The sequence below is a fragment of the Triticum aestivum genome, chromosome 2A (assembly GCF_018294505.1).
Source record: "Triticum aestivum cultivar Chinese Spring chromosome 2A, IWGSC CS RefSeq v2.1, whole genome shotgun sequence".
NCBI classification, from domain to species: Eukaryota; Viridiplantae; Streptophyta; class Magnoliopsida; order Poales; family Poaceae; genus Triticum; species Triticum aestivum.
In genome coordinates this window covers 191,626,180-191,651,530 of record NC_057797.1, presented here as the reverse complement: position 1 = coordinate 191,651,530, position 25,351 = coordinate 191,626,180, and the positions used below count along the sequence as shown (strand labels likewise).

General features: G+C 53.2%; 1 protein-coding gene across 1 annotated transcript in view; it reads left to right on the top strand.

The window, feature by feature from the left end:
- The first annotated feature begins 7,568 nt into the window (after positions 1 to 7,568).
- LOC123191620 (equilibrative nucleotide transporter 3-like) overlaps positions 7,569 to 25,351 on the top strand; it is a 147,832-nt gene continuing 130,049 nt past the window's right edge. The window contains exons 1-3 of the mRNA XM_044604283.1: positions 7,569 to 7,607; positions 8,664 to 8,732; positions 8,868 to 8,972. Of these exons, the coding sequence (XP_044460218.1) occupies positions 7,569 to 7,607; positions 8,664 to 8,732; positions 8,868 to 8,972 (213 nt within the window). The remainder of the gene's footprint in view (positions 7,608 to 8,663; positions 8,733 to 8,867; positions 8,973 to 25,351) is intronic.

Sequence of the window (25,351 nt, the reverse complement as noted above, 5' to 3'; positions counted from 1 at the left end):
GCGGCACCTCCGTATCGTAAAATGCAATGAATCCTTCTCCTTGATCTTTTTTCTCCCTGAACGTGACTACATAGAGTTGGAATTGAGGTCGGTGGAGCACCAGGGAGCCCACGAGGCAGGGGTGCGCCCAAGGGGGTAGGCGCGCCCCCACCCTCGTGGATAGGGTGTGCCCCCTGGCCTTGACTCTTTCGCCAGTATTTTTTATATACTTCAAAAATATTCTCAGTTGATTTTCAGGTCATTCAAAGAACTTTTATTTCTGCATAAAAATAACCCCATGGCAATTCTGCTGAAAACAGCGTCAGTCCGGGTTAGTTCCATTCAAATCATGCAAGTTAGAGTCCAAAACAAGGGAAAAAGTGTTTGGAAAAGTAGATATGATGGAGACGTATCATAGAGTCTTGAGCTTGAGCCAATATATGTCCTTAGCATTTTGAGGGGTCCACATCTCTAGTCCATGCCATGCGAGTCATTGAACTTTCTAAAATGATTATATTGAAAGAATATTAGTCCAATGAGCTATATGTTTTCAAGAATTACCAAAACCACCCAAGGATTAGTTGCTCTTTCAGAAGGAAGGGGGGCCGAATCCTACTAGGAGTGGAGTCCTAGTAGGACTCCCCCCATGGCACGCCACCCCTAGGGCCGGCCACCACCTCCTCCCCTCCTTTATATACGGGGGCGAAGGGCACCCCAAAGGCACACCAATAGTTCTCTTATCCGTGTGCGGTGCCCCACTCCAAAGTTTACTCCTTCGGTCATAGCGTCGTAGTTCTTAGGCGAGGCCCTGCGTGGATCACATCACCATCACCGTCACTACGCCGTCATGCTGACAGAACTCTCCCTCGACCCTCTACTGGATCAAGAGTTCGAGGGACGTCATCGAGCTGAATGTGTGCTAAACACGGAGGTGTTGTACATTCGGTACTTTGATCGGTTGGATCGTGAAGACGTTCGACTACATCAACTGCGTTAACCTAAATCTTCCGCTTTCGGTCTACGAGGGTACATGGACACACTCTCCCACTCTCATTGTTATGCATCTCCTAGATAGATGTTGCGTGATCGTAGGATTTTTTTTGAAATTGCATGTTACGTTACCAACAGGCCATAGGGGAGAGAGAAGGCAGCCCACAAGGGGTGGCCGCCCCCCCACGGGAGTCCGACTTGGACTAGGGAAGGGGGCGACGCCCCCTTTCCTTTTCCTCCTCCCTCTCCTCCCCCCTTGTCCCCCTCCTTGAGAAGGAATAAGAGGGGGGGTCGAATCCTAATAGGACTAGGAGTCCTAGTAGGACTCTCCCCACTTGGAACGCCCCCTAGGGCCGACCTCCTCCCTCTCCCTCCTTTATATACGTGGGCAGGGCACCCCTTGGTGACACACCAATTGTTCCAAGCTGTGTGCGGTGTCTCCCTCCACAGTTTACTCCTTTGGTCATATTAACATAGTGCTTAAGTGAAGCCCTGCGCGTATCACATCACCATCACCGTCACCACGCCGTCGTGCTGACAAAACTCTCCCTCGACACTTTGCTGGATCAAGAGTGCGAGGGGCGCCATCGAGCTGAACGTGTGCTGAACTCGGAGGTGTCGTACGTTCGGTACTTGATCGGTTGGATCACGAAGACGTTCGACTACATCAACCATGTTAACCTAACGCTTACACTTTCGGTCTATAAGGGTACATGGACACACTCTTCCCCTCTTGTTGCTATGCATCTCCTAGATATATCTTGCGTGATCGTAGGAAATTTTTCAAAATTACTGCTATGTTCCCCAACAGTGGTATCAGAGCCAGGTTTATGCATAGATGATATGCACGAGTAGAACACAAAGAGTTGTGGGCGATCATAGTCATACTGTTTACCATCAACGTCTTATTTTGATTTGGTGGCTTTATTGGATGAAGCGGCCAGGACCAACCTTACATGACCACGTTCATGAGACCGGTTCCACCAACAAACATGCAACTTGTTTTACATAAAGTTGGCTGGCGGGTGTCTATTTCTCCAACTTTAGTTGAATCAAATTTGACTACGACCAGTCCTTGTTGAAGGTTAAAACAACAACAAAGTAGAGGACGTCTAACTTGTTTTTGCAGGGCATGTTGTGATGTGATATGGTCAAGACATGATGTGATATAAGTTATTGTATGAGATGATCATGTTTTGTAAAAGTTATCGGCAACTGGCAGGAGCCTTATGGTTGTCACTTTATTGTATGAAATGCAATCGCCATGTAATTGCTTTACTTTATCACTATGCGGTAGCGATAGTCGTAGAAGAAATACTTGGCGAGACGACAACGACGCTATGATGGAGATCAAGGTGTCAAGCTGGTGAAGATGGAGATCATGACGGTGCTTTGGAGATGGGGATAAAAGGCACAAGATGATGATGGCCATATCATGTCACATATTTTGATTGCATGTGATGTTTATCTTTTATGCATCTTATTTTTCTTAGTATGGCAGTAGCATTATAAGATGATCCCTCACTAAAATTTCAAGGTATAAGTGTTTTCTCTGAGTATGCACCATTGAGACAGTTCGTCGTGCCGAGACACCACGTGATGATCGGGTGTGATAAGCTCTACGTTCTCATACAATGGGTGCAAGATAGTTTTGCACGTGTGGAATACTCGGGTTAAACTTGACAAGCCTAGCATGTATAGACATGGCCTCGGAACGCTGGAGACCAAAAGGTCAAACATGAATCATATAGTAGATATGATTAACATAGAGATGTTCACCATTGAAAACTACTCCATCTCACGTGATGATAGGACATGGTTTACTTGATATGGATCACATGATCATTTAGATGACTCGAGGGATGTCTATCTAAGCGGGAGTTCTTAAGTAATATGATTAATTGAACTTAATTTATCATGAACTTAGTCCTGATAGTATTTGCATATATATGTTATAGATCAATAGCTCGTGTATAGCTCCCATGTTTTATTTTAATATGTTCCTAGAGAAAACTAAGTTGAAAGATGATAGTAGCAATGATGCGGACTAGGTCCGTGATCTGAGGATTATCCTCATTGCTGCACAGCTGAATTATGTCCTTGATGCACCGCTAGGTGACAGACCTATTGCAGGAGCAGAAGAGGATGTTATGAACGTTTGACAAGCTCGGTATGATGACTACTTGATAGTTTAGTGCACCATGCTTTACGGTTTAGAACCGGGACTTCAAAAACATTTTGAATGCCACAGAGCATATAAGATGTTCCAAGAGTTGAAATTGGTATTTCAGACTCATGCCCGTGTCGAGAGGTATGAGACCTCTGACAAGTACTTTGCCTACAAGATGGAGGAGAATATCTTAGCTAGTGAGCATGTGCATAGAATATCTGGGTACTACAATCGCTTGAATCAAGTGGGTGTTAATCTTCCAGATAAGATAGTGACTGACAGAGTTCTCTAGGCACTATCACCAAGTTACTAGAACTTCATGGTGAACTACAATATGCAAGGGATAACGAAAACGATTCCCAAGCTCTTCGAGATGTTGAAATCGGTGAAGGTAGAAATCAAGAAATAGCACCAAGTGTTGATGGTTAACAAGACCATTAGTTTCAAGAAAAAGGGCAAGGGATAGAAAGGGAACTTCAAGAAGAATGGTAAGCAAGTTGCCACTCCCGTGACGAAGCCCAAAGCTATACCCAAACCTGAAACTAAGTGCTTCTACTATAAAGTAAAAGGTCACTGGAAGTGGAATTGCCCCAAAAACTTGGCGGATAAGAAGGATGGCAAAGTGAACAAAGGTATATTTGATGTACATGTTATTAATGTGTTCTTTACTAGTGTTCATAGTAGTCCATGGGTATTTGACACCGGTTTAGTTGCTAAGATTTGTAACTCGAAACGGGAGTTGCAAAATGAACAGATACTAGTTAAGGGCGAAGTGACGATGTGTGTTGAAAGTGATTTCAAGGTTGATAAGATCACCATCACACACTCCCTATACCTTCTGGATTAGTGTTGGACCTAAATAAATGTTATTTGGTGTTTGCGTTGAGCATGAATATGATTGAATCATGTTTATTGCGATATGGTTATTCATGTAAGTCAGAAAATAATTGTTGTTGTGTTTACATGAATGAAACATTCTATGGTCATACACTCAATATAAATGGTTTATTGAATCTCGATCATAGTGGTACACATATTCATAATATTGATGCCAAAAGATGCAAAGTTGATAATCATAGTGCAACATATTTGTGGCACTGCCGTTTATGTCATATTGGTGTAAAACGCATGAAGAAACTCCATGCAGATGGGCTTTTGGAATCACTTGATTATGAATCATTTGATGCTTGCAAACCATGCCTCATGGGCAAGATGACTAAAACCCCGTTCTCCAGAACAATGGAGCGAGCCATTGACTTATTGGAAATAATACATACCAATGTATGAGGTCTGATGAGTATTGAGGCTCGCGGCGAGTATCGTTATTTTCCGACCTTCACAAATGATTTGAGCAGATATGGGTATATCTACTTAATGAAACACAAGTCTGAAACATTTGAAAACTTCAAAGAATTTCAGAGTGAAGTGGATAATCATCGTAACAAGAAAATAATGTTTCTATGATCTAATCACGAAGGCGAATATTTAAGTTATGATTTTGGCCTTCATTTAAAACAATGTGGAATAGTTTCACAACTTGCGCCACCTGGAACACCACAACATAATGGTATGTCCGAACGTCGTAACTGTACTTTATTGGATATGGTGTGATCTATGATGTCTCTTACCGATTTACCACTATCGTTTTGGGGTTATGCTTTAGAGACAGCTGCATTCACATTAAATAGGGCACCATCTAAATCCGTTGAGACGACACCATATGAACTGTGGTTTAGCAAGAAACCTAAGCTGTCATTTCTTAAAGTTTGGGGTTGCGATGCTTATGTGAAAAACCTTCAGCCTGATAAGCTCGAACCCAAATCGGAGAAATGTGTCTTCATAAGATACCCAAAAGAAATTGTTGGGTACACCTTCTATCACAGATCCGAGGGCAAGATATTTGTTCCTAAAAATGGATCCTTTCTAGAAAGGCGTTTTTCTCGAAAGAAGTGAGTGGGAGGAAAGTAGAACTTGATGAGGTAATTGTACCTTCTCTCGAATTGGAAAGTAGCTCATCATAGAAAACCATTCCCGTGATGCCTACACCAACTAGTGAGGAAGCTAATGATAATGATAATGAAACTTCGGATAAAGTTACTACTGAACCTGGTAGGGCAACTAGAGCATGTTCAACACTAGAGTGGTGCGGTAATCCTGTTCTGGAAGTCATGTTACTAGACCATGACGAACCTACGAACTATGAAGAAGCGATGATGAGCCCAGATTCCGATAAATGGATTGAGGCCATGAAATCTAAGATAGGATCCATGTATGAGAACAAAGTGTGGAATTTGATGGACTTGCCCGATGATCGGCAATCCATAGAGAATAAATGGATCTTCAATAAGAAGACTGACGCTGATGGTAATATTACTGTCTACAAAGCTCGATTTGTTGTGAAAGGTTTTTCACAAGTTCAAGGAGTTGACTACGATGAGACCTTCTCATCTGTAGCGATGCTTAAGTCTGTCCGAATCATGTTAGCAATTGCCGCATTTTATGATTATGAAATCTGGCAAATGGATGTCAAAACTGCATTCCTTAATGGATTTCTTAAAGAAGAGTTTTATATGATGCAACCAGAAGATTTTGTCGATCCTAAAGGTGCTAACAAAGTGTGTAAGCTCCAGGATCCATTTATGGACTGGTGCAAGCATCTCGGAGTTGGAATATACGCTTTAATGAAGTGATCAAAGCATATGGTTTTATACAAACTTTTGGACAAGCCTGTATTTACAAGAAAGTGTGTGGAAGCTCTGTAGCATTTCTGATATTATATGTGGATGACATAATGTTGATCGGGAATGGTATAGAATTTCTGGATAGCATAAAAGGATAATTAAATAAGAATTTTTCAATGAAAGACCTCGGTGAAGCTGCTTATATATTGAGCATCAAGATCTATAGAGATGGATCAAGACGCTTGATAGGACTTTCAAAAAGCACATACCTTGACAAGATTTGAAGGAGTTCAAAGTGGATCAATCAAATAAAGGATTCTTACCCGTGTTACAGGTGTGAAGTTGAGCAAGACTCAAAACCCAACCACGGCAGAATATATAGAGAGAATGAAAGTCATTCCCTATGCCTCAGCCATAGGTTCTATAAATTATGCTATGTTGTGTACCAGACCTATTGTGTACCTTACCACGAGTTTGGAAAGGGGGTACGATAGTGATCCAGGAGTGGATCACTGGAGAACGGTCAAATTTATCATTAGTTACCTAAGAGGACTAAGGAAATATTTCTCGGTTATGGAGGTGATAAAGAGTTCATTGTAAAGAGTTACGTCGATGCAAGCTTTGACACTAATCCAGATGACTCTGAGTCTCGATCTGGATACATATTGAAAGTGGGAGAAATTAGCTAGATTAGCTCCGTGCAGAGCATTGTAGACATAGAAATTTGCAAAATACATATGTATCTGAATGTGGCCGACCCGCTGACTAAACCTCTCTCACAAGCAAAACATGATCACACCTTAGTAATCTTTGGGTGTTAATCACATGGCAATGTGAACTAGATTACTGACTCTAGTAAACCCTTTGGGTGTTGGTCACATAGTGCTGTGAACTATGGGTGTTAATCACATGGTGATGTGAACCGTTGGTGTTAAATCACATGGCAATGTGAACTAGATCAATGACTCTAGTGCAAGTGGGAGACTGAAGGAAATATGCCCTAGAGGCAATAATAAAGTTGTTATTTATTTTTCCTTATATCATGATAAATGTTTATTATTCATGCTAGAATTGTATTAACCAGAAACTTGATACATGTGTGGATACATAAACAAAACACAGTGTCCCTAGTATGCCTCTAGCAGACTAGCTCATTAATCAAAGATGGTTAAGTTTCCTTACCATAGACATGTGTTGTCATTTTACGAACGGGATAACATCATTAGGAGAATGACGTGATGGACAAGACCCGTTCATTAGCTTAGCATAATGATCGTTAAGTTTTATTGCTATTGCTTTCTTCATGACTTATACATATTCCTTTGACTATGAGATTATGCGAGTTAGTTGCGGGATGATGCATTACGGAACGAGAAAGAGACTTGCCGGTAACGAGATTGAACTAGGTATGAGGATACCGACAATCGAATATCAGGCGAGTAACATACCGATAACAAAGGGAATAACGTATGTTGTCATTGCGGTTTGACCAATAAAGATCTTTGTAGAATATGTAGGAACCAATATGAGCATCCAGGTTCCATTGTTGGTTATTGACCGGAGATATGTCTCGGTCATGTCTACATAGTTCTCGAACCCATAGGGTCCGCACACTTAATGTTCGATGACGATTTGTATTATGAGTTATGTGTTTTGGTGACCAAAGATTGTTTAGAGTCCTGGATGAGATCACGGACATGACGAGGAGTCTTGAAATGGTCGAGAGGTAAACATTGATATATTGGACAATGGTATTCGGACACCGGAACAGTTCCAGATTGTTTGGGGTATTTTTCAGAGTACCAGGAGGTTACCGGAACCCCTGGGGAAAGTATTGGGCCACTATGGGCCATAGGGGGGGAGAGAAGGCATCCCACAAGGGGTGGCCAAATTGGACTAGGGAAGGGGGCGGCGCCCCCCTTTCCTTCTCCTCCTCACTCTCCTACCCCTTTTCCCCCTCCATGAGAAGGAATAAGAGGGGGGCGAATCCTACTAGGACTGGGAGTCCAAGTAGGACTCCCCCCACTTGGCGTGCCCCCTAGGGCCGGGCTCCTCCCTCTCCCTCCTTTATATAGATGGGCAGGTCACCCCTTGGTGACACACCAATTGTTCCAAGCCGTGTGCGGTGTCTCCCTCCATGGTTTACTCCTCTGGTCATATTCACGTAGTGCTTAGGCGAAGCCCTGCGCGGATCACATCACCATCACCGTCACCATGTCGTCGTTCTGAGGAAACTCTCCCTCGACACTTTCCTGGATCAAGAGTTCGAGGGACGTCATCGAGCTGAATGTGTCCTGAACTCGGAGGTGTCGTACGTTCGGTACTTGATCGGTTGGATCGCGAAGACGTTCGACTACATCAACCATGTTGACCTAACGCTTCCGCTTTTGGTCTACAAGGGTATGTGGACACACTATTCCCCTCTTGTTGCTATGCATCTCCTAGATAGATCTTTAGTGATTGTAGGATTTTTTTTGAAATTGCATGCTACATTCCTCAACAGTTGGGTAGCAATTTTGTAACCGGTTATTGATCGGGTTGTTCACCTAAATGTATATAGGGGGATTCGAGGGTTCAGTTGTAGATACTCTTACAAGAAAGAAAAAATACGTTAAGGGTTAGATGACATGTGTGCTTAGCGCAGCAGTTACTTTCACGAACTAGTACTTCTGCCCCGGATGTTCTATTCTAACCGAGAAAGAGGCGTAGTTGTGTCGTCTGATTATCCTAAGCGTATATGCTAGCTAGGGACTTCTATTAGTATGTTCTTTCATGACGCTTTCAATGCTAGCCGTCCCAAAGTCTTTCTTTTCTCATTTGTGTTGCTTGTTCTCGTGCTACAGGGCCACCAAAGCGAACTAAGCATGGCGCACGATGAAGTTGATCATCGCGGAGTGCACACAACTCAGGAGGTTTGTTACATCATGGATCACCATTTTCCTCCTGAGATAATTTTTTGCTTGATTGCTCTCTCCCTTGAATCACCTCAAACATCTATTTATTTCTGCAAGCACATACAATATATATGATATGCATGCGTTGATCAGGGAAAGAGTTTGGGCGTTTTCATCTGCTGGCTTCTGGGCAACGGATGCCTCTTCGGGTACAACAACATGCTCACCATCGAAGATTACTTCGTCCACCTCTTCCCAGTATAACAAACTTTTACCAGTATATGAATGTTTTTCTTCTTCCACTTTGAGTATGCCACACACACACACACACACAAAACTAACTTTTGACACTTGTAAATTCAGAACTACACTACAAAAAAGACACATCCGTGACATTTTGGCCGAACGAAAAAAAATTATGTCATACATATGAAACTTCTATGACGATAATTGTGACAAAACCCGGTTTCATCATAGATGTGGTGGGCTCCTACTTCTATGACAAAAAATCATGACAGAAAATGAGCTTTTCGTCCTGGGCGGGATGGAGACTCTGCTGCATGACATTCTTTGGGCCGTCCATGATGGAAAAAACCATGGTAGAAGCGAGGGGGAGGAAAATTTTGGGGAGTTCCCAGTTACGATGGGCGGTCGGGGGCCGAGCGATGCGCGTTTCTCTAGTACATGTACGCGCGTGTGTGCGAGGCGTTGGCTCTAACTGAACATGAGCAAGGCGTTGGGCTCTAACTGAACCCGAGTGATTGCACTGCAGGCTACGCGTTACTGAACCCGAGCGATCGATCGATGGATGTTAACTGAACCCGATCGAGCGATTCCTTCGCTGATGCTGCTAACTGAAGCCGATCGATGCTGCCTCTGGGATGAACAGTGAGCATTGCGGGGGGGGGGGGGTTAGATGAACAGTGAGCGATGGCTTTGCCTTTGGATGAACAGGACCCCGTGGTGTGGTGGGGGGCTGGATGAATAGTAGATGGTGGAGGGGTGCCCGTGGAGGGGTGGTTGAACAGGACCCCGTGGTGTGGAGGGCTAGATGAACAGTAGACGGTGGAGGTGTCGGGGGTTAGGTGCGACATATGCCAAAGGATGGCTTATCATGGTGGGGGCGAGTAGAACGTCGCCGGTGCCTGGAAACGGGATTAGGCAAAGGCATGCACGCCGGCGAATCTTACCCAGCTTCGGGGCTCTCTGGGGAGATAATATCCCTACTGCTGCTCTGCGGGGTCTCCGCATGATCACTATGGCAAAGGGTTTACACGATTGCTCCTTGAGCTGTTTCCTCGAGGTAGGAGAAGGCAAGGCTAGCTCTCTCCTCCCTATATGGTCTGGTCTAGTGCTAATGGATTCGAACCCTTTACATGGGTGCCATGGGGGGTTTATATAGGCCTACCCCCAAGGGTACAATGGTAATCCGGATGGGCGCGGGACCAGCCGTCAGTTTCTCCGGCCTCCGTCTTCTCCGCCGACTGCTGGGGCCCGCCGACTGGCGGGCCCCGGTGACCGGCCCGGTACGGTGCCGACAGGCCGTGTCCGCCGCTGGCGGGTCTTGTCGGCTGCTGATTAGTGTAGCCGTGCTTCTAATGATGCGGGCTTGGTCATGGGGTCGTGGCAACAGCCTTGCCGCCTGGTGGGCGATCACTATTGCCACTCCCCATCACATCTGGTTAATGGCGCGTGGTCCCCGAGGGAGGGGCTGGCCGACTCTCGGGGGCCGACTCCCAACGGGTCCGACTGGGGGCACTCTCGCCGTCTTCTGGAGTCCCGCTGATTGGTGGGGCCCGCCGCCTCAGGGTCATACAGACAAGCCGTCGTGGGTACAGGATCCTGCACACTGGTGCTGATGTCAGGGATGGCATGGCAACAGTGCCGCGCCGGACGAAGAACTCCGCGGGTACGGCGTACTGTGGCCATGACTGCCTTTGGAAAGGGGTGGGAGTGAGCTTCACTGTAGCCACTCCTCGTCCCGTCCCTCTTGATGAGGGCATGGGGCTTGTTGGCGTCGCGGGCTGACTCTCCATGGTCGGCTTCTCTGGAAGTCGTCAGTTAGGAGTCGGCTCCTCCTGAAGTCGTCCCTGGGACTCGGCCACGAGTGGGCAGTCGGTTGCCTTGCCGGCGACTTCTCAAAAGGCGGCTCTTCGTCCCGGGGTCTTGAGGGGCACAGCCTGCCCCAATGTCTTGAAAGGTTCTGGGACCCGGGTTAGCCTACCCGTGGCCCATTACTCTGACAGTAGTCCCCGAAGCTGATGAGGCGCCATGGACGATCGGCCGGGGAGCCTCAGCAGTTTCTCTTTCCGGGTGCCCGAGACATGAATCTTGCTTGACTTCTGCCGGGCCGACTAGAAGGAGTCGGACTGGCTCAACTCTGATTTTACGCAACATTCCGAACGCCGCGGCGGGATCTAAATGGCGTGCTGGCTAAGCTTCCAGGCCGCCGCCTGTTCCGGGCCTGTCACGTGGCAACACGCGGCCGGGCCAGTCTGCCTGCCCACGCGCGTGACGGGACATGCCCACAGGCGGGGTCCGCCACTACCGCGCCTCAGCGCACAAGCGGATCCGCTGCGGCCCGAGCAGACGGTTGGGATTCCCAAAAAGTTAGTGCGCGCAGTAACTTTGGCGTGGGAACGTGGGGGTCGTGGGGTCGTGGGCGCAGTAAATCCCACGACCGCCCCCTCGGCTTCGCAGCCCATGAGGCTATAAGTAGGGGGAGGAGGGGGCGTGGTAGAGCACGCGCGCCCCTCCTCCATGCTACTCCTTGCTCTTCTTCTTGCTCTTCTCCGCACTGCCGCGCACCCAAGCTTTGCCGAACGCCGCGGTGATCCGCTCACGATGAGCTCTTCCTCCGCCGCCGTGCCTCCCTTGGTGCATTCCAGCACCTGGGACGGCTCGGAGGTCCATGACGACCACATCGAGTTCCTCTGCCAGACTCGTCGGCTCCCCGACGAGAATTACGTGCGGGTACGCCTTGCACCGAAGGGGGAGATCTCTCCGGCGCCGGAGGAGGGCGAGCGGGTCGTCTTCCGCTCGCACTACCTGTGCGGCCTAGGGCTGCCGATGAGCAGCTTCTTCCGTTCCTTTATGGAGTTCTACGTCCTCCAGCCGCACCACCTCACGCCCAACACAGTGGTGCTACTGTCCGCCTTTGTCGCCCTGTGCGAAGGCTTTCTCGGAGTCCTCCCCACCATCGAGCTCTGGGGGGAGTTCTTCTACTCCAAGCTCGACACCCAGGCCGCCGGCGTGCCGGCTCAGTGCGGTGCGTTTATCACCATGCGGAGGTCGGGAGCCGACAACCCCTTCCCCACCATCAAGCTGATAAAGTCGGTGCAGATGTGGCAGCGATCGTACTTCTACGTGAAGAGTGTCTTCGCGGAGGGCGATTGGGTCAATCTGCCGGCTGGGAGGCTGCCCAACTGGTCATACCGGGCCAAGTCGCTGACGCTTGCGGGAGCCGGCACTGTCACGTGACTCCGAGTGTTGACGCAGTCGGAGGGCTTGACTGGTCCGGATCTGCTGGCCGCCTTCATGACGCGCCGAGTTCTCCCGCTCCAAGGTCGCCCCCACATGATATGCCAAATGAGCGGGCACCGTGACCCGAGTCGGATGTGCACCAAGGACGTGCCTCACGAGGAGGTGGCCTACATGGTGAACTACCTCTCGGACAACAAGATCCTAGAGGATTGGCGGTTCGGCAAGGAGCCGTACTCTCACGCCAACCCCCCGCCCGTAGTGAGTTGCCCTTTTCCTTTTTCTTTGAGTTGTCTTCTTTCTTGCTGAGTTTGCCTTGTCCGACCTGACCAGTCGGCTTTGGTCAGAATCCCCTCCTCCATCCATCAGCCGGCACCGCGGGGCCGGCCTGCGAGTTCCTCGCCGACCGGGCGGAGAGCGACGTCGACGACCCCGATCTGGGGGCAGCGGCTTTGGAAGACGACGCCGAGGGAGGAGGCGGCCCGCGGCTCGGAGCCAGTCTAGAGGACTGGCCTGATGATGATGAGGAGGTCGTCCCCCGCCACCGGCCAGGAGCCGGTCATCCCGGCGCGGGCTCTTTTCCCGCGCCGGGTGCTCCAGGCGGCGGGAAGAAGCACAGGGCCGTGCCGACCTTGTTCGGCAGTGTGCCGAAGAAGCCCAAGAGCTCGGCTGCGGCGACCAAGCGGGACGAGGCGGCCACGAAGGCCATCCGCTTCCGCAAGGAAGTAAAGAAGCCACCACTAGTCTCTGCGTGAGCATTCTATCTTTACGCTTTTATTCCTTTTTTGTGGCCTTTGTCTGAGTTTTTACTTGCTCCTCATGCTTCAGGGCTCCCCTTACTCTTGAGAGGGTCGTCGCCGCCTCCGTTATGGGGTCGGCGGAGACGTCCGCCACCACTCGGCGGATTGACCCCGTCACCGACCTCCGGGAGGCGACGGAGCGGAACGCGTGGGAGAAGCGCGACGAGGAAGAAGCCGCCCGCCGGGAGAAAGCGAAGGCCGAGAAGGCGGAGGCCTCCGCCCTGAAGAAGCTGGAGGCGGCCGAGGCCGCCGCTGCGGCAGAGCGGCCAGCTGAGGAAGCCGTGCACCACCAATCGGTGGTGTTCGTCATCTCGCTGAACTCTGCGCCGCCGCCTCCGGAGTTCACGGGGCAGACTGGGAAGCCGGCGGCGAGAACCCCATCATGTAACGGGAAGGCGGCGACGCCTCCACGCCGGACGTGATCGTTCCGCCGCCGCCTCCACCGCCATCTGGGAGCGTGCAAGGCAAACAGCCGGCGGACCCACCGGTGCCGCCAACTGAAGATGAGGCCGTGGCAAGGCTACTCCTTCAAGTCGGCTCACCAACGTGTCGCTGTCTTGAGAAGGCGACTTTGGCGCCACGCCCCTTGGAGACCGGCACCGCCAGCTTGACGATTCCAGATGCCGAAGCGACGAGCACTGCGCCCATTGGGTGGGTGCAAGGAGGCGGCACGGGCCCGCTGAACCAGGCGCTTCTGGATGTCCAGACGAAGCTGCGAGCCGAGAGCGATGCCATCCAAAACTGCACCAAGGCGCACCTGGCGTCGCGGGCAGCCATCCGGGTATGTTTTCTCTTTTGACTCTGTTTTCTTGTTCGTCTCTGTGGGGGCGCGCCAGCACACCCACTGGGTGTAGTCCTCGAGTTTCGGGCCGACTGCTGAGCAGGCGGCCCGGAACTCCAATTGGTGAGTTCCGGGTACTAACTTGGTCTGAAATACTTGTTGCAGGACTATCACAACCTCCGTGTCACCGCCTTCAACTGCAACGTTGAAGAGCTAGGCAAGCGGACCGCCGACTTGTCGGAGAGCTGGAGTGAGTTCTTTTTCTTCTTTGCGGGGGCGCGTTGGCGCACCCGCGGGCTGTAGTCCCCGAGATTCGGGCCGACTGCTGAGCAGTCGGGCCGGATCTCCCCGGCGACCTTCTTTGTTGATGACTTAACGCCTTCTTTCTTCTTTCTCTTCAGGGGCCAACGCCACTCTTCAACAGCAGCTGAGCGAAGCCAACTCCGCGTTGCGTGCTAAGGGGGAGGAGTGCAGCAAGCTCGCCACCGAGCGCGATGTGCTGGCCACACAATTGGCAGAGCAGAAGGAGCTGCTCAAGAAGACGCAGAAGGAGGCGGAAGAGGCGGAGGCCACCCTCCTAGCCGAGTTCGCGAGCGAGCGCTCCTCCTGGTCTGACAAGGAGGCATTGCTGACCTCCGGCTTCCACGAGATTGAGGACATCGTTGATGCTGAGTTTCTTTACTTTCTTTCTTCGAGGTTCTGACTGTAAGTCGAGCCGACTACTGGTTTTTGACTTGTTCTTCATTCTTTCCGTCTTGGCAGACTTCTTCCCCGGCCACTCGTAGGCCGCCATTCGAGCTATCGAGGCTGACCGCGAGGAGCGGAGGGCGGATGGCGTGGAGATCATCGCTGATACCCCTCGGACCCTTAACGAGCATATCCTGAGCATCGAGGCTCGCCTTCGGCTGGCTCACCGGATGCTATGCCGGCTTCAACGTGTCGGCGCCCAGGTGATTGCTGCCCTGTGGCCAGACATGCAGGCTCCATCCACCCCCAGTCGGACCGCCGACTGGCTAGAGGTCGCGGCTGGCCGTCTTGAGGCCTGGAAAGGTTCCTCGGCCCGGGCTGGAGTGCGCCGCGCCCTAGAATTCGTCAAGGCATGGTATCCAGGGCTGGACCTAGACCGACTAGCCACACTCCGGTCAGAGGCCTAGCCGGAGCTGGCAGCCGCGGAAGACGCTGTCGCCAAGCACGCCGCGGCGATCGCCGAGTACACCGACACCAGCATCTTCGTCCCCGAGCAGGCTGAGGACGGCAAGGAGGTACCGCCGGAGTGGTTTGGGATGAAGCCAGACTATGGCGAGGACTCGACGGAGGTGATCGGCTCCAGCGTCTAGGAGGAAGGCGAGGCGGAGGACGGAGGCGAGACGGAGGCACCAGAAGACGGAGCGGACGGCCAGCCTCAGCTCGACCGCGCCTCCAGCAATGAGCCGCGTGCGACCGAGCCGACTGCCGCCGGAGGCGATCAAGCCGAGACTGCCTAGCTGGCCGCCCCAATGCCTGACACCGCCGTCTCCTCCGACCCTCTGAATCCGTCTGCCGCCTCCTAGGCTGCCGCCTTATCTTTATTTTACCTGTTTTAGTAGTCTTTGAAGAACTTTGTTAATTCGCACAATTCCACTCGCGGGGTGTATTTTGAACTTTTGCTCGAAGATTCGGCCAAGGGCCTCTGTTATGTAAATATTTATCCGAATTCTATCTTTTCTTGCACATTGCTCTTTTGGCTTTTTCCTTTGCCGCCTTCCCTCAGTTGCCATCTTTGTCAGTCGAACAGCCACTCTACGGACTACCGCTGGATCAAATGCTTGGCTACTTTTGGGAAGGCAAGTACTTAGCCGTTTTCAGAGTTTTTTAGCAAGTTGAATAGAAGGCGGCGAGCCGACTGCTCAATAGTCAGTTTGTGAAAAGAAAAAAAAGGCTGGAAGCCGGCCTTAAGCTATGTTTATGCTTTGAGTCCTTAGCCATTTTTCATGTGGACGCCCATTCTTCCTTACTCCTGCCCACCAGACAGTCGCTCTGCGAGCTGCAGCTCCTGGCAGGAGACGGCTTAGACGCCACACACTACTTGTCCGGCCGTAGGAAGCATTTCATAGCGCAGGACGGCAAGTCCCCGGGCCGACTACTCGAACCCGGTGTCAAGCGGCGTAACAAAGAGTAACATACTCGTAGGCATAATTCTTATCATATAGATAAAAGAGGGCATTCCCCGAGTTCGTCTCGGGGGGCCCAAAGTCTTGGTACTTTAATACAAAAGGTAGCATGGTACATACTGCATCAACTGTAAAATTTTTGGAGGAGATTTGCATTCCATGGCCGCTCTGTTTCTTTGCCGGAATCGTCCCTCTTGCGTGCTCGGGGCTTCTAAGCGTCGATCAGGTAGTAGGAGTCATTGCCCAGCACTTTGCTGATGATGAAGGGGCCTTCCCAAGGCGCCGACAGCTTGTGTTGGCCGAATGTTCGCTGGATCAGTCGGAGCACAAGGTCGCCTCTTGGAAAGATCTCGGCCTGACCTTCCTGTTGTAGTATCTGCGCAGGCTCTGCTGGTAGATGCTGGACCGGCTGAGTGCCAGCAGCCGGCCCTCTTCCAGCAGATCGACGCCGTCTTGACGTGCTTCTTCTGCTTCCTCCTTGGTGTACATGGTGACTCGCGGGGAATCGAACTCTATGTCTGTTGGGATGACGGCTTCAACATTGTAGACGAGGAAGAAAGGCGTGAAGCCGGTTGACTTGTTTGGGGTTGTGCGCAGACTCCAGAGGACGGCTGGAAACTCATCAAGCCAACAGCCGGCCGAACGCTCCAGCGGTTCGATCAGTCGAGGTTTGATACCAGACAGGATGAGGCCATTTGCCCACTCCACCTGGCCATTTGACTACGGATGGGTAACAGACGCTAAGTCCAGTCGGATGCCCTGTGTCACGCAGAAACGGGCCAAGGCGCCTTTGGCAAAATTTGTGCCGTTGTTGGTGATGATGCTATGTGGTACGCCGTACCGAATTGTGATGTCGGAGATGAAAGTCACGGCAGTCGGACCATTCAATTTCTTAATTGGCTTCGCTTCTATCCACTTGGTGAACTTGTCCACCGCGACAAGTAAGTGAGTTAAGCCACCTCGTGCCATCTTGAATGGTCCCACCATGTCTGGGCCCCAAATTGCGAAGGGCCAGGCAATGGGGATGGTCTTGAGTGCAGAAGCCGGCTGATGCGGCTTGGAGCTGAACTTCTGGCACCCTTTGCATTTTTTGACCAATTCCTTGGCCTCTTCCAAGGCCGTTGGCCAAAATAAACTGTGTCGGAAGGCTTTGGCGACGAGTGCTCTTGAAGCCGCATGGTGGCCGCACTCGCCTTGATGGATGTCTTTGAGAATTGCTTGGCCTTGCTCTGGCTCTATGCAGCACTGGTAGAGACCAGTGACGCTGCGCCTGACCAGCTCTCTGTTGACTATGGTGTAGGCTGCCGCTCGGCGTTGTACTTGCCGAGCTAAGGTCTCATCAGTCGGTAGCTCTTTGCTCACCAGGAATTTGAGGATGGGTTGGGCCCATGAAGGTGCTGCTATTTCTTCGACTGCCAGAACTGCAACTTGGACGAGGGTGGCTGGGCTGGGAGGCGGCGGGCAAGAGTCAGCAACTGCTTGTTGGATTGATGAAGTCCCTGGGCCGGCTGGCGCAGCCCTCAGGCCGAGTTCTGGAGTCTTCGGGCTGGCTGCCGTAGTCCCCGGGCCGGGCTCTGCAGTCCCTGGGCCGGCTTCGACTGTGGCGGCTTTGGAGCCATCTGCCAAAATCCTCGTACCGTCTGCCGGAGCTCTGGAGTTGGATCCGACTTCTTCGAGGGGAGCCGGCACAAAGATGGAGTCTGATTCTGGTGAAGGCTTGACAGACAGCTTGAGGAGGCGCTGAAGGGCGACGCCGGATGGTATTGCTTGGCGGGTAGAGCCAATTCGTGCCAGGGCGTCTTCTTGGTCGTTGTCGTTTCTTGGCACATGGAGGAACTTGCACCCCTCGAAATATCCACTGAGTTGTTGCACGAGGAATCGGTAACTCGCCATGTTTGCATCTTTGGCATCCCAGTCGCCAGACGACTGCTGGACCACCAAATCCGAGTCGCCATAACAAGGATCCGGCGAATGCCAAGCTCTTTGGCAAGCCGGAGCCCGTGAATGAGCGCCTCGTATTCGGCGATGTTGTTGGAGGCGGCAAAGTGGATCTGCAGTGCATATTTGAGTTTTTTGCCTTTAGGAGAAGTGAGGACAACGCCGGCTCCCAAGCCGGTACGCATCTTGGAGCCGTCGAAATGCATCCGCCAATGGGTGGAGTCGGGCGCTGGAGGTAGGTACTATGTCTCGGCCCAGTCGACGAGGAAGTCGGCCAGTGCTTGTGACTTGATGGCGGTGCGGGGCTGGTAGTGGATGGTGTAGGGAGCCAGCTCTATGGCCCATTTGGCCACTCGGCCAAAAGCATCTCGGCTTCCGATGATCTCGGCAAGTGGGGCCGTGCAGACCACAGTGATTGGATGCTCTTGAAAGTAAGGCTTCAATTTCTTGGCGGCAAAGTGCACGCCATAGCACATCTTCTGGTAGTGGGGGTAGTTCTGCTTGGAGGTCGACAGCACTTCGCTTAGGTAGTATACCGGTCTCTGGACAGGTAGCGCCTTGCCTTCCTCCTTGCGTTCCACTACAATGATTGTGCTGACTACTCGGTTGGTGGCGGCGATGTACAGGAGCATAGGCTCCTTAGGAGTCAGGGCCGCAAGAACAGGTGGAGTAGTCAACATCTTCTTCAACTGGAGAAAAGCTTCATCCGCCTTGTGGTTCCACTCGAAAAAAGTGGTCTTCTTCATGAGCTGGTATAAGGGGAGAGCTTTCTCGCCCAGCCGACTGATGAATCGGCTGATGGACGCCAAGCAGCTAGTGAACTTTTGCTTGTCCAGCAGTCGGCTGGGTACCTCCATCCTCTCAATGGCATTGATTTTTATAGGATTGCACTCTATGCCGCGTTCAGAGACCAGGAAACCAAGGAGTTGGCCGGCTGGTACTCCGAAGATGCACTTCTCAGGGTTGAGCTTGATCTGGAATTGGCGCAGGTTCTCAAAGGTCTCCTTGAGGTCTTCCAGCAGTGTTCCACGTTTCTCCGTCTTCACCACCACATCGTCCATGTAGACGTGGGCGTTTCTGCTGAGTTGCTTAAGGAGACACTTCTGCATGCAACGCTGAAAGGTGGCGTCGGCATTCCTCAAGCCAAACATCATGGTGAGGCAGCAAAAGGCTCCACACGGTGTGATGAAGGCGGTCTTCAGTCTGTCAGCCAGGTTCAGCTTGATCTGGTGATACCCCGAATATGCATCCAAGAAGCTCAACAGCTCGCAACCGGCTGTGGAGTCTATCACCTGATCAATTCTCGGCAAAGCAAACGGGTCCTTGGGGCAAGCCGTCAATACACATTCGCCACTGCTTGTTCTTCTTCAGTACCAGGACCGGGTTGGCTAGCCACTCTGGAAAGAATACTTCCATAATGAAGCCGACTGCTTGGAGTTGGGCTATCTCTTCTCCGACAACTCTTCTCTTCTCTTCTGATAGGCGGCGTAAGGGCTGCCTGACAGGCTTTGCATCAGATCGGACATGTAACTTGTGCTCGGCGAATTCCGTCGGTACACCTGGCATGTCTTTGGGGGACCATGCGAAGATGTCCCAATTCTCACGGAGGAAATCAACAAGCTCGCCTTCCTATTTGCTATCGAGGTTTGCGCCTACGACAGCGTACCTCTCTGGGTGCTCCGGATCCAAGGGTATCTTCTTTGTCTCTTTGGCCGGCTTGAACGAACCCTCAGCCTCCGACTCCTTGGGGTTAGGCGACACCTCTAGCTGCTTGCCGGCCAATGCCACAACCCGGTCAAGAAGCCGCTTCTCGGCCGCGATCACCAGGGACTCGGCCAACCGACTACTCTCAGCCGCACAGGTAGACGACTTCCGGTAGTCGCCGGCTACGGTCAAAACCCCCTTGGAACTAGGCATCCTCATCTTGAGGTAGGCGTAGTGGGGGATTGCCATGAACTTGGCCAGGGCAGGTCGGCCAAGTAACGCATGGTATGGGCTCTCGAGATCAACCACCTCAAACCAAACTAACTCTCGGCAGAAGTGATCTTTGTCTCCAAAGAGGACGTCCATCAGGATCTTGCCGATTGGTGAGCAGGAAAGGCCAGGAACAATGCCGTGGAACACAGTCCGGCTGTTCTGGAGCTATCTTTGCTTGATTCCTAACTTCTCCATGGTGTCTTTGTACAGGATGTTGATGCTGCTGCCTCCGTCTATCAGAACTCGCGAGAAACGAGCAGCTCGTCTATCCGTGGCGAAGGTGGCATCCAAGACCAAGGCATAAGAGCCCGGACTCGGCATCACCTCTGGGTGATCAGCTCTGCTCCAGCTGACAGGCTTCTCGGACTAGTGCATGAATTCTGGTGTCTCTGATGCTACTACATTCACCTCTTGCTGCTGCAGCCGCCTGCTGCGTCGATCATCAGCCATGCTGGTAAATATCACGTAGGCTCCATGTTCTTCGGGGTACTCGTCTTGTACTGCGCCGACTGGCCTGACAGCCGGCTGCTGGGGCGGAGGCGAAGGCTGCTGCCCAGCAGGCGGGGGAGGCTGGAGGCCGTCTCCTTTGGCAATCCTGGTGAGCCAGTGGCACTTCCGGGTGGTGTGATTCGACGGCTTCGCGCCGCTGTGGAATTTGCAAGGACCATCCAGAGTCTGCTCGTATGAGAATGCCGGTAACCAGTTGGGCTTGCCGCCTTTCTGTCGCTTGGGAGGAGGCAGCCCTTCCGGCTACTGATCTTTGACTGTCGCTACCTGCCGGCTGCTGGAAGCTGGCTGTGGGACCTTGCGCTTGTGGTCGCTCTGCTGTTGTCGCCGACTGGCGTCTCCAGCCGGAGTTCTAGGAGCCTGAGGGGCCACTTTGCCAGTCGCACTAACTTGAATATCCGCCTTCATGGAGGAGTCGGCCATGGCATACTTGTCTGCTATGACCAGCAATTCGTCGAGGGTTTCTGGCTTGTCGCAGAGGAGCTTGTGCTTGAGGAGGGTGCCTTCTCTGCACCCGGCAGTGAAGTACTCAATAGCCTGCATCTCATGCACGCCCTCGCAGGAGTTCCGAAGCTCAGCCCAACGCATGAGGTAGTCGCGAGTCGACTCGTTGGGGCCTTGCACGCACAAGGAAAGCTGACGAGGCTTGGGAGGACACTTGTACGTGCTTGTGAAGTTGCGGACGAATGCATCGGTGAAGTCGACCCAGTTGTTGATGCTGCGGGGCTTCAGGCTGTTTAGCCATGTCCAGGCCGTGCCCTGGAGCATGAGCGGAACGTATTTTACGGCAACACGCTTGTTGCCGTTCGCTATGCTGACGGCTGTGGAGTAATCAACCAGCCAGTCCTCCGGCTTCACGGAGCCGGTGTACTTGGGCGTGTCTCTTGGGAGCGTGAACCCTTTGGGAAAGGGCTTGTCTCGAATCTGGGGCCCGAAACAAGGCGGACCCAACTTGTCTTCTTCTTCCAGCGCCAGGGATCGGTGAAGTCGGTCGATCCGGTGGCGGGTGTCGTTTTCTCCGACTCCCTCTCAGCGGCCAAGGTGGTCGCCGAGAGTCGGGTGGTCAACAGGCAGCGGGGAGACTCGCCTTTCCTTGCGAGGAGGAGGAGGCGGACAGTCGTCCCGTCGTTCCACTGTTCTCGGGCGGCTGTCTTGGTTGCGCTCTATGGTAATGCGAGTCCAACTGTAGCTGACAGCCGGATCCTTGTCTTTTCTTCCTCAGGCGCCGCCAGTCGGTGTTCGAGACGTCACGCCTTGGTCTCGGCATGGAGGCGGGTTGTCGTTTTGTCGCTGCGGCGCCTCCGTGCGGCAGCCGGCCTCGTTCTGTGCGGCAGCCGCGTCGAGGAGCCGCTGGACTCGCTCCATCATCAGGCGGCGGTCTTCGCCCTCGAAGTTGTCCAGCTCGTCCGCCGCCGCCTGGGCGGCTCGAATGTTCTCTGCAGGCGTGGCGTACATAGGGCGATTTGCCCCGAACAGGTTGGCGATGGCCACACCGCGCTGCTGGACCGCGCATAGGCGGCTGGGCCCAGCTGGGGCTGGCGAGCCACCCACAGCGCGATCCATCTCACGCTGGTAGGCTTCTGACAAGCGTCTCATGCTTGACAGCTTCTTCGCGCCTTCGACGAGCTGAAGGCGGCGCGCCTCCAACATCTCCACGCCAGCGTCTTCCGGAATGGGCGCAGTCAGGTCTTGCAGTGCCGCGCCAAGGGGGTCATGCGCTCCTCCGCCGGGAGGCTCGTCATGGCCGATGATGAGCACCTCGGTGATGGTGCTTCCGTCGCTCTCCGCATGAGGGAGCGGCTCGTCGTAGACCACCACATTGGTGGGGAATGCGTCGAGCGACGCGGTGTCGGAGTCGACCAGCATCGGGTCGGTGGAGCCTACAGACTCCAAGTCCACGGCAGGCTCACCGGTGACGTGGAGTTGGTCAAGGAAACCCGCGAGGAGGCTCTTGGGGCCGCTCGTGCCTGCGTCGGATGCAGGCTCGTCGGAGAGGCGAACCTCACCGACAAGATCGGCGAGGCAGCTGGCTGCGCAGGTGATCTCGGCGCTGTTCAGCGCGTTAGTGCAAACTCCGTCTGGCGTGCCAGGCTGGCTGCGCTCGCCAGGGAGGAAAAGGGTTCCCGTCCAGAGCAAGTCTCCAGACGACGGTGCACCAGGCCCCACGGTGGGCGCCAAATGTCGGGGGTTGGGTGCGACATATGCCAAAGGATGGCTTATCATGGTGGGGGCAAGTAGAACTCATCGGTGCCTGGAAACGGGATAAGGCGAAGGCATGCACGCCGGCGAATCTTACCCAGCTTCGGGCTCTCCGAGGAGATAATACCCCTACTGCTGCTCTGCGGGGTCTCCGCATGATCACTATGGCAAAGGGTTTACACGATTGCTCCTTGAGCTATTTCCTGGAGGTAGGAGAAGGCAAGGCTAGCTCTCTCCTACCTATATGGTCTGATCTAGTGCTAATGGATTCAAACCCTTTGCATGGGTGACCTGGGGGTTTATATAGGCCTACCCCCCAAGGGTACAATGGTAATACGGCTGGGCACGGGCCCAGCAGTCAGTTTCTCCGGCCTCCGTCTTCTCCGCCGACTGCTGGGGCCCGCCGACTGGCGGGACTCGCCGACCGGCCCAGTACGGAGCCGACAGGCCGTGTCCGCCGCTGGCGGGGTCTTGCCGGCTACTGATTACTGTAGCCGTGCTTCTAATGACGTGGGCTTGGTCATGGGGTCGTGGCAACAGCCCTGCGGCCTGGCGGGCGATCACTATTGCCACTCCCCTCACATCTGGTTAATGGCACGTGGGTCCCGGGGGAGGGGCGGGCTGACTCTCGGGGGCTGGCTCCCAACGGGTCCGACTGGGGGCACTCTCGCCATCTTCTAGAGTCCCGCTGATTGGTGGGGCCCGCCGCCTCAGGGTCGTACAGACAAGCCGTCGTGGGTACAGGATCCTGCACACTGGTGCTGATGTCAGGGCTGGCATGGCAACAATGCCGCGCCGGACAGAGAACTCCGCGGGTACGGTGTACTGTGGCCATGCCTGCCCTTGGAAAGGGGTGGGAGTGAGCTTCACCGTAGCCACTCCCCGTCCCATCCCTCTTGATGAGGGCATGGGGCTTGTTGGCGTCGCGGGCCGACTCCCCATGGCCGGCTTCTCTGGAAGTCGTCAGTCAGGAGTCGGCTCCTCCTGAAGTCGTCCCTGGGACTCGACCGCGAGTGGGCAGTCGGTTGCCTTGCCGCCGACTTCTTAGAAGGCGGCTCTTCGTCCTGGGGTCTTGAGGGGCGCAGCCTGCCCTGATGTCTTGAAAGGTTCTGGGACCCGGGTTAGCCTACCCGTGGCCCATTACTCCGACAGGAGGGGTGCCCGTGGATGGGTGGTTGAACAGGACCCCGTGGTGTGGAGGGCTGGATGAACAGTAGATGGTGGAGGGGTGGTTGAACAGTAGCCGGTGGAGTAGCGCGCGGTGGAGGCTGGATGAACAGGAGCCCATGGAGGCTGGATGAACAGGAGCCCGTGGAGGCTGGAGGAGGTCGATGGTGGAGATGAACAGTATCCCGTGGAGTCCCGTTTTGTGGTACGCCACACCCCTCCCGATGAACAGGACCCCCGTTTAACCGTCGCGCTCTAGCACAAGTCCGTTTGCTCCGTTTTGCGGTACGCCACACCCCTCCCGATCAACAGGACCCCCGTTTCGACCGTAGGAGGTCCGTTTCCTCCGTTTTGCGGTACGCCGCACCCCTCCCGATCAACAGGACCCCCGTTTCAACCGGAGGAGGTCCGTTTCCTCCATTTTGCGGTACGCCACACCCGTCCCGATGAACAGGATCTTTTTTTGAACGTGGCCGGTCGAACACAAGGCTGTTTCCTCCATTCCGCGGTACACCAGGCCTCGTTTCCATTGCCTGTTCCGTCCAAGCCCTCCCGATGAACACGACACATTCTGTTGCCTCCCCATGAACACGACGCATTCCGTTGCCTCCCCATGAACACGACGATGACGCTGTTTCTCCGTTCCGACCCAGCCATGTACACGAGCCCTCGCCGTACGTATGCGCGAGTAGGCGTTCGAGACCCCGCCCGTATGTACACATATGTGGACGTATTTTCTTTCTTGCACACCGACCGTTGTACGTACGTGTACATGCTACGTGCGCGCCTCTAGATCGACCAGTATATATCTACGTACACGTTCGCGACCAGAATGACAACGCTACGTACGCTTCGACCGGGTGGGTCCCGACTGTCAGGCACTTCCTTGCATACGAAGATGTAGCTGGTGGGTCCCAGTAGTCAGGGGGCGAATCGATTTGTTTTTTTTGCCCGAACGCACTTCCTTGCATGCGAAGGTGTAGCTGGTGGGTCCCAGCAGTCAGGGGGGAAACGTTTTTTTCACGAAATACGGTGGCCCGTCCGGTGGGTCCCCGCTGTCAGGTGGAGGAATAATTATTTTGCACGTAATAAGGAGGCACTTCCTTACTGCGGCCGTGGACCCAGCTGTCAGCCTCTCCACGTACAGTCCACGTCTGATGGAAGTCGTTCCTTGACCATGTTGACCACGCCGTGCCGAGAGCACCAGGACGGTGGACGACGGCAAGGCCTAGGAAGGGGACAAAGGGGAGCCGGGGAACACGCGACAGTGGAAGCCCGCGTGGAGAGGAGTACGAAGGTTCACTGGTTCGGCTGCGGTGTGAGGCTGCCGTTGCCGCAGGGCCTGGCCAGCGGTGGGAATAGTAGGGGGCGGTGAGGCCTCCGCGGCAGCACAGCCGGAGCATGTGGCACAACCGGCGCTGCTTTGGGCGGCTGGAGCAAGAAGACAAGAGGTTGAAGAAGCACTACGGCCATTGGATGGACATCATACGGTCACTGGAGCTAGAATCATTCATATTGACTAAAGTTGACAAAGGCCCCCGTCCCAGTCAACTTAGTAGGCCCACAAGTCAGCCTCCCACCATGGTGGGTCCCATCTAGCAGGGGGAGTATTCATTTTTTTGTGCGTAATAAGGAGGC